The following is a 15884-nucleotide window of genomic DNA, read 5'->3' as shown; positions in this document are numbered from 1 at the left end:
CAGGTTTTTCATGTAGGTCTAAACTAGATATTCAGGTTTTCTGTAATCTATCCGTTATTGCATGTATGAGATATTCAGGTACAGAAATCAACTGTAAAATATAACTGCATAGTCTTCATTGTATAAATATAGATGAACCCTTATTAAAGTTATTCAGTCAAGAGCGGTGAGCAATTCTGTCTTTTATTTGATTAACGTATAGAAACAGACAGCGGCAGGACTGCTGTCGCTATTCAAAATAAGTACCTACTCAAGAGAGTACGCGATTTCAGACGCAACCTGTGTTTGTCTTTGGACTTTTGTGTCTCATGTGCCATAGTTAAAGTATTATAGTTTTTCACCTTGATTTGTTCCTTGATTGTTTCCACTGGTGTTTCATGTGTCCCTTGTTAGCCTCCTGTGTATTTATAGTGTATATATTTTGTCAGTCATTGTTTTGGCCTGTTGCTGTATGGTTAGGATTTCACTCGTGGTTCTTAGTTCTCTGGTTTCTTGGAATAGTTTATTATTTGAGTAGGGAAAATATGATGATAACAGGGTTAAAGCATAAAATTGTGAGATATTTTTTTTTAAACTACATTACTAAAATAAAAAATGGATTATACTGTATATTGTGTTTCCATCAAAATGTGGATATATTTGCTAATACAGCAAGAAAAAAAAAATGCAGACAGGCCAATTAAGCATATTTTTTGTAAGATAAATATAAATAATTTGAATACAATTTAACATTCTGGGCCCTATCTTGCACCCAGCGCAATTGACTTTGTACACCGACGCATGTGTCATTCCTATTTTGCACCCGCGCAAAGCGCGTTTTTCCCTCCACAGAAGCACGTCGCTAAACTAGGGAATGAACTTGCGCTCCCTGGGCGGTTCAGCGCAAAAAAGGAGGCGTGTTCCAGCGCAAACGTTCCTTCATGCTATTTTGCAGGTTTAGAAAACAATTGCGCCACTAACCAGGAAAAAATGGTTTAAAGTCAGTGGCGCGTTGCGCATGTTATTCATATGCTATTTTAAGGGCGCATGCTTGGCCTTAATCAATGTAGCGTGTGCACAACGCGCATACACTTTGATTCTCTCATCTACACAGAAGCAGCAGTTTTCATTTTTGCAAATCATACATTATTACGATAGATAGATAGATAGATAGATAGATAGATAGATAGACAGACAATTTATTATAAAAGCATACATCTAGCTTACACATTTACCCAAATTATCATACGCCTTTTTAACCGAAGTTAATTTGGGTGGGTTTCTCCATCCCCAACGTCCCTGACGAGAGCGTTGCTCTCCTCGGCTGTGAACCGCTCCTCGCGCGCGCCTGGCAAATCCGCCGTTATAATAGGAATCCGCTTTAGAACAAGCGCGCCTGCTCTTAAAGGGAATGTGAGATGACGCTCTGATTGGTTTATTTCACGTTACGCCCAAACCACACCTATGAATAATGAAGCTACTTCAGACCAACCCATTTTAGATTTGCGCCTGGCGCAAGAGTCATTTATCCCGCCGGGAAAATAGCAACAGCGCCAAGACCCGCCCACAAAGTTACTTGCGCTTTGCGCTTTGACACTTGCGTTTCAGATCGTTAAAATAGGGCCCTCTATTTGTATAGTAAAATAAAATTAACCAATTTTTTCCCCATATGGTTAATGCCGGCATTCTTGCCCAAAAAAGTTATGTCCACATAAGGATGCTTTTCTGTAGAATGACTCTGTCTTATCTTCTCTTCAACGGACCTCAGCAAATCCCTCCATTTTGACATCCCCCCTCTTTGAAAAAAAATCATCCATAAGAGTTCCAGAGAGTCCTGCAGGAAAACGCCAACTGAACCATCCTGTCAGCTGCTCCTCTGTCACCTCTTACCGTAGAGATGACAGCTTCTCTCTTCTCAAATGTGAAAGGCCAGGTTTTTTTTTATCAGCCTGTTGATTAGATAAGCCCAAGACAGGGCCATCAGCGACCGTTCGCCTTCCCTCCTCTCCTCAGTAAGAGCTTGCCGACATACACAGACCAGTGCCTGCATTAGCGTAAAGCAGGAACTGTACAGTACATCACATACAGTAAATCACATTATACTGTATGCCCAGGGCGGCTTCTGGTAAACAGTCAGTTGAGATGAGATGATGCAAACTGGGCCTGAAAGGCTTTCTGGAGCTAAATAAGAGAGGAAAGGGAATAAGGTAATCACGGCGTAATGTTGTTTCATTGGGCTAGAGCGGATCCGTGCTTTTACTGTAAAAAGCTCTAGACTAGGGAGATCAACTTTGAACTGTAATTTGCAGACTGATTAGAGTTTACAGTGCCTGGGAAATAGGATTTATGTGTAAATGTGTATTTTGCTCCAGTAGGAGAAAGAGCCAGAATAAAGGCGAGGTTTGTTTTAGGAGTTTCCTGTGCTCTCCTCAGGTGTTCAGCAATATGGGCATCCCTCAGATCAGGAATCCAGAGCTTCCCCCGGCGAAGGAAATGCCAGAGAGCTACCACACAAGGATTGCTCTCATTGGCTGCGGCCCTGCCAGCATCAGCTGCGCCTCCTTCCTTGCTCGGCTAGGCTACGACAACATCACCATCTTCGAGAAACAGAAATACATCGGTGGCCTCAGGTAAAGTGAATGCTTCTGAATTTACATCTGCTAAACTAAAGGTTATGATGTGAAGTTATGGATCCTCTTATCTACATTCTGAAAAGATCATGCTGGTCTTAGCTGGTGGAGAACTGCAGTCTTGCAGAATAAAACATAATCAATGTCCTGTCATAATTATCTTGTATGTAGAAACAGCTGTCTAGGTTTTTGTTTACAAAAATACAGTAGGTCATTTAATTGTCAATCAAATAAACAAGCACGAGAATAAACAAGTAGATTTAGATCAACCTATTGAACTTATTTGTATAACTAGTATGTTACTAGTACTAGGATATCATTTATATTATTAATAGTATATTAAGGATAGGCAAACCGGCTGTAAATACTACACAGATGTAATTAAATGTAATAGTTTTGTTTATAATTCATTTGATTTATTTGTTTATTATTATTAGGCTTGTTTCTCAATATGAGATATTTGCACTAGCATTCAAAAGTTTGGGGTCAGAAAGATTTAAAAGAAATTAAAACATTTATTCAGGAAGAATTCAATTAATCAAAAGTGACAGTAAAACTTTTTTCATTTCAAATAAATGCTGTTCTTTTGAATGTTCTATTCATCATAGAATCCTGAAAAATATCATATTTTCTACAAACATATTAAGCGGCAGAATTGTTCTCAACATTGATAGTTCCTTGAGCAGCAAATCAGCATGTTAGTATGATTTCTGAAGGATCATGTGACACTGAAGACTGGAGTAATGATGCTGAAAATTCAACTTTGCTATCACAGGAATAAATTACATTTTAAAATATATTAAAATAAAAAAACAGTTGTTTTAAATCACAATATTGCTGTTTTACTGTATTTTTGATCAAATAAATGCAGCCTTGGTGAGCTTAAGAGACCGACACCATCAATTTTGAACAGTAGTGTATATCAACATACAATACCGGACATTATTATTTATTATTATATTTATAAATAACCTGTCTTTTCTTTTTGCGTGTGTGTGTGTTTTGGTAATATTACGTTCCTCCTGGAGCTTTAATGAGGGGAACACACACTTGAGTGCAGAGAGATCACATGTGCGGTTTGAACAGGTGCCTTTTTCTCCTAAAGGTTATTTACTGAAGAAGTCTGAATTATACACCACCTTGTAATCCCCGTTATTACTATTTTACTCACGCCCGATAGAGACTGAAATGCTGCCGAGCTTGTCATATTCGCCATACCTCTCACATGCATCATGGGGTGTTCATGCGGACATCGATTTGCACAGTGCCAAAGCAACTGGACATTATTCATTTTCAATGAGAGTTGGCACAAACATGATATAGAAAGACTGCTGTCAATTCGACAAAGTAAAACAGAGCTTAGTAGACTGATTGATCAGAGCATCCTTAGTGACTAAATAAATATAATGCCACAAAGAAACAATTGTAAATAATAAAAGATGTTTTGTGTGTCTCCCTGTTTTTGTTCACAGCACTGCTGAAATTCCTCAGTTCCGTTTGCCCTACGAGGTGGTGCAGTTTGAGATTGATCTGATGAAGGATCTTGGCGTAAAGGTACCAGTGAGAGAGACATGGCAGGATGTCAAATCCTTCCAACCCATCAACAGCCAAATGTCACTGACATTAATAACCGTGCAGGGACAAAAGCAAGCTAACAAAACACAATTAAAAGCCACATTAGTGAGGCAAGTAGCAAAGACATCCATCTGTCCATTGCCTGAGAGCTGTGATGGTGAGAAATGGCAATCGATAGTCCTCATCCAGATCACCTGACCATGATTAATTTGATTTTAGTCTTGAGTTGAGAGAGAGCTGGAGAGGGAGGGAGGGTGAGGGTACAGGGTTTCTCAAACTCAATGAAGGTTGGTTAAGGCTAGGTAAGGAGTTCACTGACTCCCATGAGCTGACGTTTACATCAACACTTTATTCATTTTCAGCAAAGAAATTCTATCTTCATTGCCTCAATCATTTTAGCCTCTGATGAGGATTCCACCATATTCCACTATATACAAAACTTTAAATTCTTCAGTTCCCTTGCCACTAAACAGACTTATAATCACATCCTACCCAAGAAATACCTCCAAGTTCACAACCCCCACAAGTCATCTTTACAATCGAGCACTGAAATGTACTAATATTACTATTAACTGCATAGGCTTAACAATATGCTACAATTATTGTGTATTTGATTTAGGGATGCATGACAAGTCACTACCATATCAGTTGATATTGGATATGCCAACCCGATCTCACGGCAATTCGTACGTATTTTACGAGGTGGCTAATTCGTACGAATTCATACGACCTCAGTCGTATTTTACGAGTTGCCCAATTCATATGAATTTGTACGAATGACCTACCCCTGACCCCGCCCCTAAACCTAGCCATCACTGGGGTTTAGACAAATTGTACGAATTCGTACGAGTGAGGTCGTACGAATTTGAATGAATTAGCCACCTCGTACTTGTACAAATTCGTAGGAATTGGTTGTGAGATAGTGTTGGATATACACTACTGTTCAAAAGTTTGGGGTCAGTAAGAATTTGTTTTTCTTTCAAAGAAATTAATACTTTTATTTAACAAGGATGCATTCAGTTGATCAAAAGTGACAGTAAAGACCATGCTTTATGTTATTTCTGTTTCAGATTAATGTTGTTCTTTTGAACTTTTTATTCATTAAAGAATAATGGGGAAAAAAAATGTATCACAGTTTTACGCCAAAATATTAATAACACAACTGTTTTTTTAACAATGATAATTAATAAGAAATGTTTATTGAGCAGTAATTCAACATATTAGAATAATATTTCTGAAGGATCATGTGACACTGAAGACTGGAGAAATGATGCTGAAAATCAGCTCTGCCATCACAGGAATAAATTACATTTTAAAATATGTTAAAATAAAAACAATTATTTTAAACTAATAATATTTCACAATATTACTGTTTTACTGTCTTTTTTGATCAAATAAATGCAGCCTTTGTGAGAATGAGACTTCTTTCAAAAACATTACAAAAATCTTACCGACCTCAAACTTTTTTTTTGTGTATTTCTGCCAATATTGGAAATTTAATTGTTTTTCATTTATTTTAAATATTTGCACATGAAACTATTGACTATTGACTTATTAGAATGGAAAATTATGTATTGCTATATTCCTTTTCCTTTACCTTGCATAGCTTATATGAAGTATAAGCTTCTACCAAGTTACAGATGAATATGCTGTACAATACTGTACAATCTGATTGGACTGTGCCTTTGATGTCAACAACAAAATATAGGGAACTGTTATATCCGGTTCGATAAACCCAAGTGGATAAACCTGTATATTTTGCTTTTCTAACTATACATGATTATATTGTTAGCTACGTTTTAGTTTTTGCATTCAGCATTATTTCCCTCTGCAGTCTGTGACCCTTTAAGAATAGACCTGAGACCCACAGCTTGTGAATCATGGGTCTATTTGTCATTTGTACCCCAACACATAGCGGCACATGTGACCATAGAATCACTCTGTTTGCACTAATGTATCATAACTATACTGGTCTGTATACTGCTGTCACAAAGGTTGTGGGATGATTGATGTAATTATGTCCTGGAATTCACAGCAGCGTAGAATAATTGACGCTAACATCCTCTTTATGTGAATAATACAGACAGATGGAGACAGCTGAGACAGATGCAGTTTTTTTTTTTTTCTGACAGGTTGTTCTTGATAAGGGGCTGGGGCAGAACGGAATGACTCTGACCTCGCTGAAGGAGGAGGGCTTCCAAGTGATCTTCGTTGGCATTGGTCAGTCCTTCTCTAGAGTTACTTTTGCCTCTTTTGTGTGTCTTTTCCTTTATTTGAACAAAACTATGCATCCATTTGTAATGTGCTTGCTGACACCCTGTGTTGATTAACTAATTAATCTCTGCATAAAAAAATTGTGATCTCCTTCAGTGAAGGCCATTGAGGGAAGTTAAACTCATTTTCCCCCCTCAAGGGACACCCACAACCCCTGTCCTCATTTCCCTTGATATCTAACTGGCTTGTCTGTGTAATGCTCCCTGTTTCATTGTCTCGTTTTTCTGTCGGTCTTCTGTGTGTTGTGTTCTATCTTTCTCTCCGTCTCCCCATCTGTTCTGTGTCCTTCGCTCTGTCTTTCCCTATGAACACACACACATCTGCCCTCCTTGTTAAATGCCACATTCATTTTTCCATCCAGACTTGATGTCCGTATTGAACCTTAAAGAGATCATTAAAAAATGAAAGAAGTGGTTCATAGTTTACCAAAAATATAACAATTCCGTTATTTACTTACCTTCACGTTGTCAAAACAGTGTAAGTTTGAGTTTCTTTCAACAGTTGAACGCGCATTAAATGGAATTTCATCTATTTTCTACGTTTTTTTAGAGATCTTATTGTGAACAATTCATGAATAAAACCTCATTTTGACAACTTGATCTTCCTGTGACGCATCAAACTCCTCTCTGGTGACACCCATTATTTCATAAATTGAAACCCTGCCCCTTTCTTGCAGTCTACTGTAATCTTGCATTTAGATCTACCTACATCCAATCAACAGCCAGTTGATTGAACCAAGTCCCCGATTTAATTTTTTTCTTTTCAATTATTCGTTTCACTTAAGCGTACATCACTATACGTAAGAAAAGATCTGTCGCTACTTCGATTACATTGCCACATTAAGAATGTCCAAGCCACCAATATAATGAAAATTAATTAAAATGAAAAACACACACACACACACACACACACACACACACACACACACACACACACACACACACACACACACACACACACACACACACACACACACACACACACACACACACACACACACGTCTGGTTCACTATCTTTGTGGGGACTCTCCATAGACGTAATGGTTTTTATACCGTACAAACTGTACATTCTATCCCCTTACACTGCCCCTGCCCCTAAACCTACCCATCACAGGAAACATTCTGCATTTTTACTTTCTCAAAACAACTCATCCTGTGTGATTTATAAGCCTTTTGAAAAGTGGGGACCACTGGCTGGTCCCCACAATGTAGGTGATCTCAGGTTTTACTATTCTTATGGGGACATTTGTGACAATGTAATATAAACAAGGGCACACATTACACACACACACACACACACACACACACACACACACACACACACACACACACACAGGTCATATACAGTAGGTTTATAATCGACATGAGTAAACGATGACAGAATTTCAACTTTTTTTAAACTAATCTTTAAATGCTTGCCAACTTGTGGCATTTGTGGTTTCTTTATGCAGAAAGAAATGTGTCTGTTGATTCATTTTGCCTTCTATTTTTGTTAAAGTAAGGAAATATTGTGTGTGTTGATTTGATTTGAGAATTCAAACATTCCTCGAGGGTGACTGTGTACTTTGTGCTTCTTTCTTCTCCTTATAATTAAAAGGAATACATATAATTTTTTATGTTTGAATAAGGGCTACTTTTTGGTAGCTAAGCTTCATTGTTATTGAGACGGGCAAGTCTCAGAACTGCTCTGGGATTTCTTTTTCTCATAAAGCAACAGCAATAAGCTGGGAATCACAAAGGAAATGATTACATTTGCGCCTCTGTGATATTTTTTCACCACTTCTCTCATGTTGTCTCTAAAGTCAGCCTCTACAGTGATTGACATGCAAATGTGTACCTTTGGCTTTGAGAGAGAGAAATGGTTGAAAAACACAGATAAGGATGTTTCTTTTTGGCCTGTAAAAATAACCGACATGTTCCACGCACACTGTTTTTTTGTTGTTGTCATTTTATCATGTGATTGCTATGTCGTACGCTTTCCGTCTCAGTAATGGCTATCATCAAAATATACATTTTTGGACCGTCGCCTTGAAAATATTGTTTTCTGTGTATCACCCATCACAAAATCATTCACAATGGAGGAAATTAAGCCCGGAATGCTTTAAGGTTAGTAGCAGTCATGTGGGTTTATCTGAAGCAGTGAAAAAGATGAATGCAGCATCTAAACTAGACCATATGGGTAGGCAGATTGGTCTAGATGTTCGGTTCTAATGAATATGACTCTGAGGAGGTCTTACTAAGGTCAGTGTGTATATCATATTGTCACATTAGTTGAGTTTCTTAAAAAAGCTTCTGAAATGCAAGAGTTGCCTAATAAATGTAATATTTCTTAGATTATAAAAAATGTTGCAGAGGGGTTTTAATCTTTAAAGACTCAAGAACCCCCTCATCCAGACTGTCAGCCAACCCTCAAAATAAAAAGACAGATTTTCTCAGTAACACTTTATAATTAATTAATTGTAACTAACAATACTACCTTACGTAATGCTTAAAAGATAATTATTTTGAAAGCTAGAAATAAGTTCATAGTTAGAAATGCTATGTACTGTACATGTACAAATGCTATATTTTTTAGGTACATATTCTCTGTGGACTTCCTGGAGTGCCTTCGGGGACTCCTGGGGGAAAACTTTGGATTTAAAGCAATCACTGTCTGTGAAGGATAAAACTGTCTTTTTAACTGCTTTGCATCGTTTTACTGCATGTGTTATTTAAGCTGTTGAAGGAAGTGGTCCAAGAACTACTTTTCAACTAAAGTTGAACTGCAGATAGTATATTGGAGATCAATATGTTGTGCTTTACATTTATAGCAGTACTCCAAAAATTGAGCTAGTTACTTTTTATTGTAGTATATTACTTCTCAGTGTTGCTGTTAGTCACTGCCAGTTCAAACTACAACACACACTTCGATTTATGTGCTTGCACTGATCCAAGAACAGTACAATCCAAAAATCATTACTTAAAAACTCAAAGCTTTTTTTCATTGGTCATTCTGTTAGTAGAGTTAGAAGAAGATCCCCCAAAAAAACACTGAACAGAACAGTGCTAACTTGACCTTATTTACAGGTTTAAATTAGTTCCCTTTCGAGAATGGTTCACTTGTATTGCGTAGCTATACGCTATGGGAAAACTCCTATATATTGAAGGCTTTATTTTAAAACGCGAGCGAGCACAATGTAGGCTGTCTAAGTGCGCTGATTGGCTGGGCTGCTGCAACTGCATGAGCCTATGGCAAAGCAGCGAGGACGCTCGAACCTATCAGGGCGCTTCCCGCCTCGCACGCGCCAGAATGGGCGTAGCTGCTGACTATATAAGCGGCCCATTTCTCTATAGATTTAATCCTTTAATCTCTTCACTGACTTCTCCAGACAAGAAGCCTCTCTCGCCGTTGAACAGCCCAGAAACGGAGCGCAGCGACCTGCAGCAGCAACTCAGTGACTGGCGTCCTCCTGCTCAGCTCCCTGAACTCGACGCCATCAACGCTGTTCGCGGTTTCCCTGTGGCCATCCGGCAGAGTATCCTTTCTAAAAAGCCTTTTCACAAAAAGAGCACGGCGTTGTTTCAAATGCCGCCCAGTCTGTTTTTCATGCCTGCACATGCCTGAACACGCCGAAGCTGCACTCACTCAGGGCGGCTGTTCTCACTGCTTTGCGCTTGCGGCTAGCTCTCTGTACGTCAGAGAGCGACCCCGCCCCTTGCGCCCTCCCGTTTCCAGCCCTCCTCGAGCCTCGGAGGAAGAAACAGCGGGGTCAGAGGATGAATGAGTGCTCGGAGGCGAGCGGCCGGCCTCGTCTCGTTCGGCGGATCGGTGGAGGACATTGATGACAGTTTGTCAGTGAGCCATGTTTGCCAACAGGCCCCTCGTCAGCGTCCAGCTCCATTTTTCCCCGAGGTCCAAGAGGAGCTCACAGAGTGATGGTGTGCGGCCTACTCGGCCCGCCTTCGTACTTCAACCTCAGCAACGCTCTCAACACTTGACGGCGCAGAGGAAAAGGGGTATGAGAAACTGCCCCCTCTGGAGGAGGCGGTGGCTGCACATCTTTGCCCTCCCACTGCCGTTGGATGGAGGTGTAAGATGGCACATCCTTCTAAGCCGTGCGGAATGACTTCAGATCTCGCCGGCCGAGCCTACGCTTCCGCTGGTCAAGCTGCTTCAGCCCTGCACACTATGGCGGTCCTCCAAGTTTTCCAGGCTAAACTCCTCTGCTCCTTGGACGAGTCTGCACCAGAAAACGAGACCTTCAAGGATTTGCGCAGCGCTACCGACCTGGCACTGCATGCCACCAAGACCACCGCTCAGGCCATTGGACGGAGCATGGCTAGCCTGGTGGTGTTAGAGCGCCACCTGTGGCTTAACCTCACTGAGATTAAAGATGCAGACAGAACTGCTTTCCTGGACTCCCCGGTTTCCACCTCTGGTCTCTTCGGCCCGTTGGTAAAGGGTTTTGCAGTCTTCGCAGGCCATGCGACACTTCCTTCCCAAGCGCTCCAGCTCGGCTTCAGGTCGCCCCAAGAACGCGCCGACCCAACAGCCAGTCAAACCAGCACCGCCGGTCTCTCAGCCCCGCCCAGTGACTGAAACCAGCCAGCGCTTTAAACCAGCCAAGCGCTTCCCCTGTCCAAAGCACCAGGGTCCCCGGCCTAAACTTACGCTGAACCCGGAGCCTCGGAAGCCGCCCTAATCCAGCAGAGAGGAAGAGAAAGGGGCCAGGTTTCACTGTGGCCGGACCACCCGGAAAAACAGCTTGCATGCTTTTTCCAGCCCCCTCTTCAGTTCAAGCGGATGGAGATGTTCTGATTGCAAACAACGGGCCCGTTTCAATTTACGCACCCCTGCAAACAAACGCTGTTTTAACAGTGACCCACATAAAGCACAAAAAGAGCAAATTTCCTCTTCCAAACACCTGGGTGGCCGGGTCCCTGATACACGGCAGCCCGCCCCCAGACATCATTCAACCCCCTAGTCACTCAGGCCAAGGCCTGGGAAGCCATCCCCGGTGTGTCAAAATGGGTATTGAGCACAATAAAACGAGTTTACTAGCTCCAATTCGCTCGCAGACCCCTGCGCTTTCAGGCTGTGGTTGAGACATCGGTAAGGAGCTACATGGCTCACGTCTTCCACACCGAAGTGTCAAATTTACTAGCGAAAGGGGCTGTCCAAACAGTTCCCCGATCACTGAGCGAGTCAGACTTTTACAGCCATTGTTTCCTCATTCCGAAAAAGGAACCTCTAGGTCTCAGACACCTGAACAAGGCCCTCATGGAACAGCCATTCAGGATGCGGACGACCAAAGAAATCCTTGCGCAAATTCGCCCGAAGGATTGGTTTTTCTCAGTGGATCTGAAAGATGCTTACTTTCACATCCAAATAGCCCCCAATCACAGGCCATTCTTGAGATTCGCCTTCGAGGGGCAGGCCTATCAATACACAGTTCTGCCATTCGGACTGTCACTGGCACCCCGTATGTTTACGAAATGCATGGATGCGGCTCTCTCCCCCTGAGACAGTGGGGAATGCGCATTCTGAACTACCTTGACGACTGGCTCATTCTGCCTTGGGCTCAGGATAAACTTCTCCAAGAGTGTACTGTCCTCCAGCCAGCTTATAACATAACTGGGAACAGTTATCGATTCTGTTCAGATGAGAGCTTGGCTCACGCCAGACCACGCTCTCTCTATTCAACAGCTAGCTGCTTCATTCAAAATGGGCTCCCTCACGCCCCTCAGAACGTTTCAAAGGGCACTGGGCCTTATGGCCTCTGCATCGTCAGTACTCCAGCTAGGCCTACTGGGTATGCGCCCCCTTCATTGCTGGCTGAAACCCCAAGTCCTGGCTCATGCGTGGAGGCTCGGCCGCCTACATATCAGGGTAAACCACGGCTGTATCAAAGCCTTGGCCCCTTGGAAAGACACCAGCTGGTACCAGTCTGGTGTAAGCATGGGTCTGGTCTCACGGAGGAAGGTGATTTCAACAGACGCCTCCAGCTTAGGTTGGGGGGCTCTGTACGAGGACAGGCCTGCCTCCGGCCTCTGGTCGAGCTCGGAGAAGCTAAAAACCTTCCTCCCACACCTGGCAGGACACTATGTCGAATGGATCTGGGAGAACAAGTGTGCAGTCCTCTTAATAGCCCCTCTCTGACAGACCCAGACATAGTTCCCCGAGTTGATGCAGCTGCTAGAGACTGCTCCCTGGCCTATTCCGCTGAGGAAGGACCTCCTCACGCAGGTGAAAAGGGCAATCTGGCACTCCCGTCCCGACTTGTGGGCCCTCCGTATGGCCTCTCAACAGGTATCCAGGGACCTCCTGGAGAGAGTCCTAAACACTATTGCTGAGGCTAGAGCTCCGTCCACAAGATGTCTCTATGCCCTTAAGTGGTCAGGGTTCACCGGCTGGTGCTCAGCTTGGAACCTAGACCCATATTCGTGTGAAGTACCACTGGTACTTTCCTTTCTCCAAGAGCTGCTGGACGCGGGCCGGACCCCCTCCACGCTCAATGTGTATGCGGCGGCCAATCTTCCCAATCTTTAGGGAAAAGCGATTGTACGCTTCCTCAAAGGGGCCAGGAGGCTTAACCCGCCTCAACCTCCCTCTATCCCCGCTTGGGACCTATTTACGGTCCTCAGTGCTCTCAAGGGACCCCCTTTCAAGCCACTTTAGTCGGCTGACTCAAAGCCACTTTCGCTCAAGACCACACTCCTGCTGGCCCTAGCATTATTCAAGTGAGTAGGCGATTTACAAGCGCTCTCCATAAACGCTTCCTGCCTTGAATTTGGGCCCAACGACTCCAGAGTCGTCCTCAAACTGAGACATGGTTATGTACCCAAGGTGCTCTCGACTCTTCCCCCGACGGGAGACGATAGAGACTTGAATCTACTCTGCCCTGTCAGGGCTCTCAGAGTCTATATAGAGCGTTCTGCCCCGTTCAGCCAGTCGGAACAGCTCTTTGTATGCTTTGGTGACCGCATCAAAGGGTTGGAAGGGCATTTCAGCTCCAGGCAGTAGTCAGAGCAAAGTCATCAGCTAATAGCATGGCATTTTAAAATGGGTTCCCATAGCGTATAGCTACGCAATACGAGTGAACCGTTCTCATAAGGGAATGTACTCGGTTACTAACGTAAGCTCGGTTCCCTGAGAGATAAGGGAACGAGTATTGCGTAGCCGGCCGTGCTATTACGCTGCACATCTAGGTGCTGTCGCTTCAGTCGATTTGACCTGATTCCTATGGTGAAATGTGCCATTTATATAGTCAGCAGGCACGCCCATTCTGGCGCGCTTTGGCACACGCGAGGCGGGAAACGCCCTGATAGGTTTGCACATCATTGCTGCTTCGCCATAGGCTCGTGCAGTTGCCGCAGCCCAGCCAATCAGTGCGCTTAGACAGCCTGCACTGTACTTGCTATGCAGCTGCACTGCGTTTTAAAATAAAGGCTTCAATATTCTTATAGCAATATGCTTATAGCTATGCAATACTCGTTCCCTTATCTCTCAGGGAACCAAGGTTACGTTAATAACCGAGATTTTGATTCCCAGATATATCCAGTTTAAACCTGGAAATAATCAAAGATTGGGGAGTTTGAAAAAAATACGAACAAAGGAACATTATGACTTCAAATGAAGCAGAAATATTTCAAATATTGTTTTATGGTCACAACTCAAATAACCAAATTTATGTGTGAACTTTGTTCTGATGTTTTGTTTTTCAACTGAAGATGCTCATTAGATCGTTCTCAAATAATGCTTATGAAAATTAATGTAGGTGTTATCAGATTTGAATAGAGATCAATGAGATTTAGATAAAAAAACACATTCAGGGTATGATTTCATTTATAGAACCATGTCTACTTCTGTACTAACCTTTGCTATAAAACCATTACCAGTCTGTTTATCACAATATTTCTCTTCAGCTACTGCTTGCAGTTGCCTAATGCATTACAGTCATACAGGAACAGACTATTTAATTTCTACATTGATTTGATCTAAAATATGTCAAATGCTGCAACGAAACAACTGCTCTTAGCAAAAATACATTTTTAGACATCTTTTAGCCGCACAACTTTGTGTATTTAACCGTTATCCTTATGTAACCTTGTATGAAGCACTGATGTTGTTCAGAACAGACTTTAAATAGCCTATAATGATTGCAGAGAAGTACAGGCAACAGTATGTTTGTACCTGGAGCATCTGTTAACTTACAGTTACCTCCTGCAGTTTGTACATGTTAATCTGTTCTTTGATGCTTCGCTGTACAAAGTTTTCGTCTGATGCTTGAAGGCACAGAATGGCTTTTCCTTCCCATCACACATGAGGCCTTGGTGTTCATCGCTCAAACCGTGATGATGGGCATAATGAGATAGAGATTGATAGCCTCCATCATGCAGTACATCCTTGGGGTGAGTGCCAGCTTAATAGACAGATTTGAAATGACAGGGGGTTAAGTATCCCTTAGAACCATTTCTGTTTGCCCTTTGTCTCATCAACATGTTTCTTAAGGAAGCCGTCTGCCATTCCTCTAGTTCATTATTTAACCTTACATGTCTGAGGAGGACATAATTCCAAACAAACTCTATTAGATCATTAATTTATATGCAGTTCCTGAAGTGTGATTATGCTCAATAGTTACAGTCACTCGTTATTGTTTGTTGTCACAGTGTTGATATAAACTGAACAAATCATGACTTTGCTGAATTTTTAACATGGGTCGTTTGCCCTACTACAATATGCCAGATGCTCTATGAATATTAGTGCTCATGTTTTTTTTTTTTTGTATAGCATGTAAGAGTACTAATATAATATAATATAATATATAATGTATTACTATAATGGACTGGTATGAGAATCTGGGATAGGCTCAAGCATCCCTGCAACCCTACAGTGGACAAATGGTTTGGAGAATAGATGGATGGAATTAATTACTGTAATATAACTGTAATATGTGGAAGAGTGTTGCTATTTTGTGACAATATTGTATCACAATAGGTAGCACTCCAAAGTTACTGCCGAATCAAAACTAGTTAACACATCATTTATAATTGAAAGGGTTTAATACCAGTATTTGGTTATGGTTACACTTGAAATAGTTACAAAACAGATGAATGAGATGATAAAAACATACTATTACTATTAATCAGAAGATTACAACTTCCCCTACCATACTAAAGGTGTGACAATTAATAGAACCCTGATATATCTTGGCCTACAGGCCTTGATCACTATCAGCACCTTTTTGCCTTTAGGAATTCCAAATGGCCGTTGGAGGGGGTTGAAACAGTAAAGCAATGGTCTGTTGATTTTTATCCTTACACAGGGGAAAATGTAAACACATACCGGATAAATTAACAAAATTAACTTATGGCTTAAATACAAAAGGAGCAGTAATCAAGGTAAAACAGAACAGGTGAGGGATAATTGGCGACGTCTGACAAAGC

At 41.8% G+C, this 15884-nt stretch overlaps 1 protein-coding gene across 1 annotated transcript in view; it reads left to right on the top strand.

Annotated features, from left to right (window-relative positions):
* Positions 1-15884, top strand: part of dpydb (dihydropyrimidine dehydrogenase b) — a 131649-nt gene that overhangs the window by 31031 nt on the left and 84734 nt on the right. Inside the window, exons 6-8 of the mRNA XM_079876608.1 lie at positions 2413-2609; positions 4082-4163; positions 6317-6404. Of these exons, the coding sequence (XP_079732734.1) occupies positions 2413-2609; positions 4082-4163; positions 6317-6404 (367 nt within the window). The remainder of the gene's footprint in view (positions 1-2412; positions 2610-4081; positions 4164-6316; positions 6405-15884) is intronic.

Source organism: Squalius cephalus (genome assembly GCF_949319135.1).
Source record: "Squalius cephalus genome assembly, chromosome: 7".
Taxonomy (NCBI): Eukaryota; Metazoa; Chordata; class Actinopteri; order Cypriniformes; family Leuciscidae; genus Squalius; species Squalius cephalus.
Note: the sequence above shows the minus strand (reverse complement) of the source record. Positions and strands in the feature narration are given on the sequence as shown.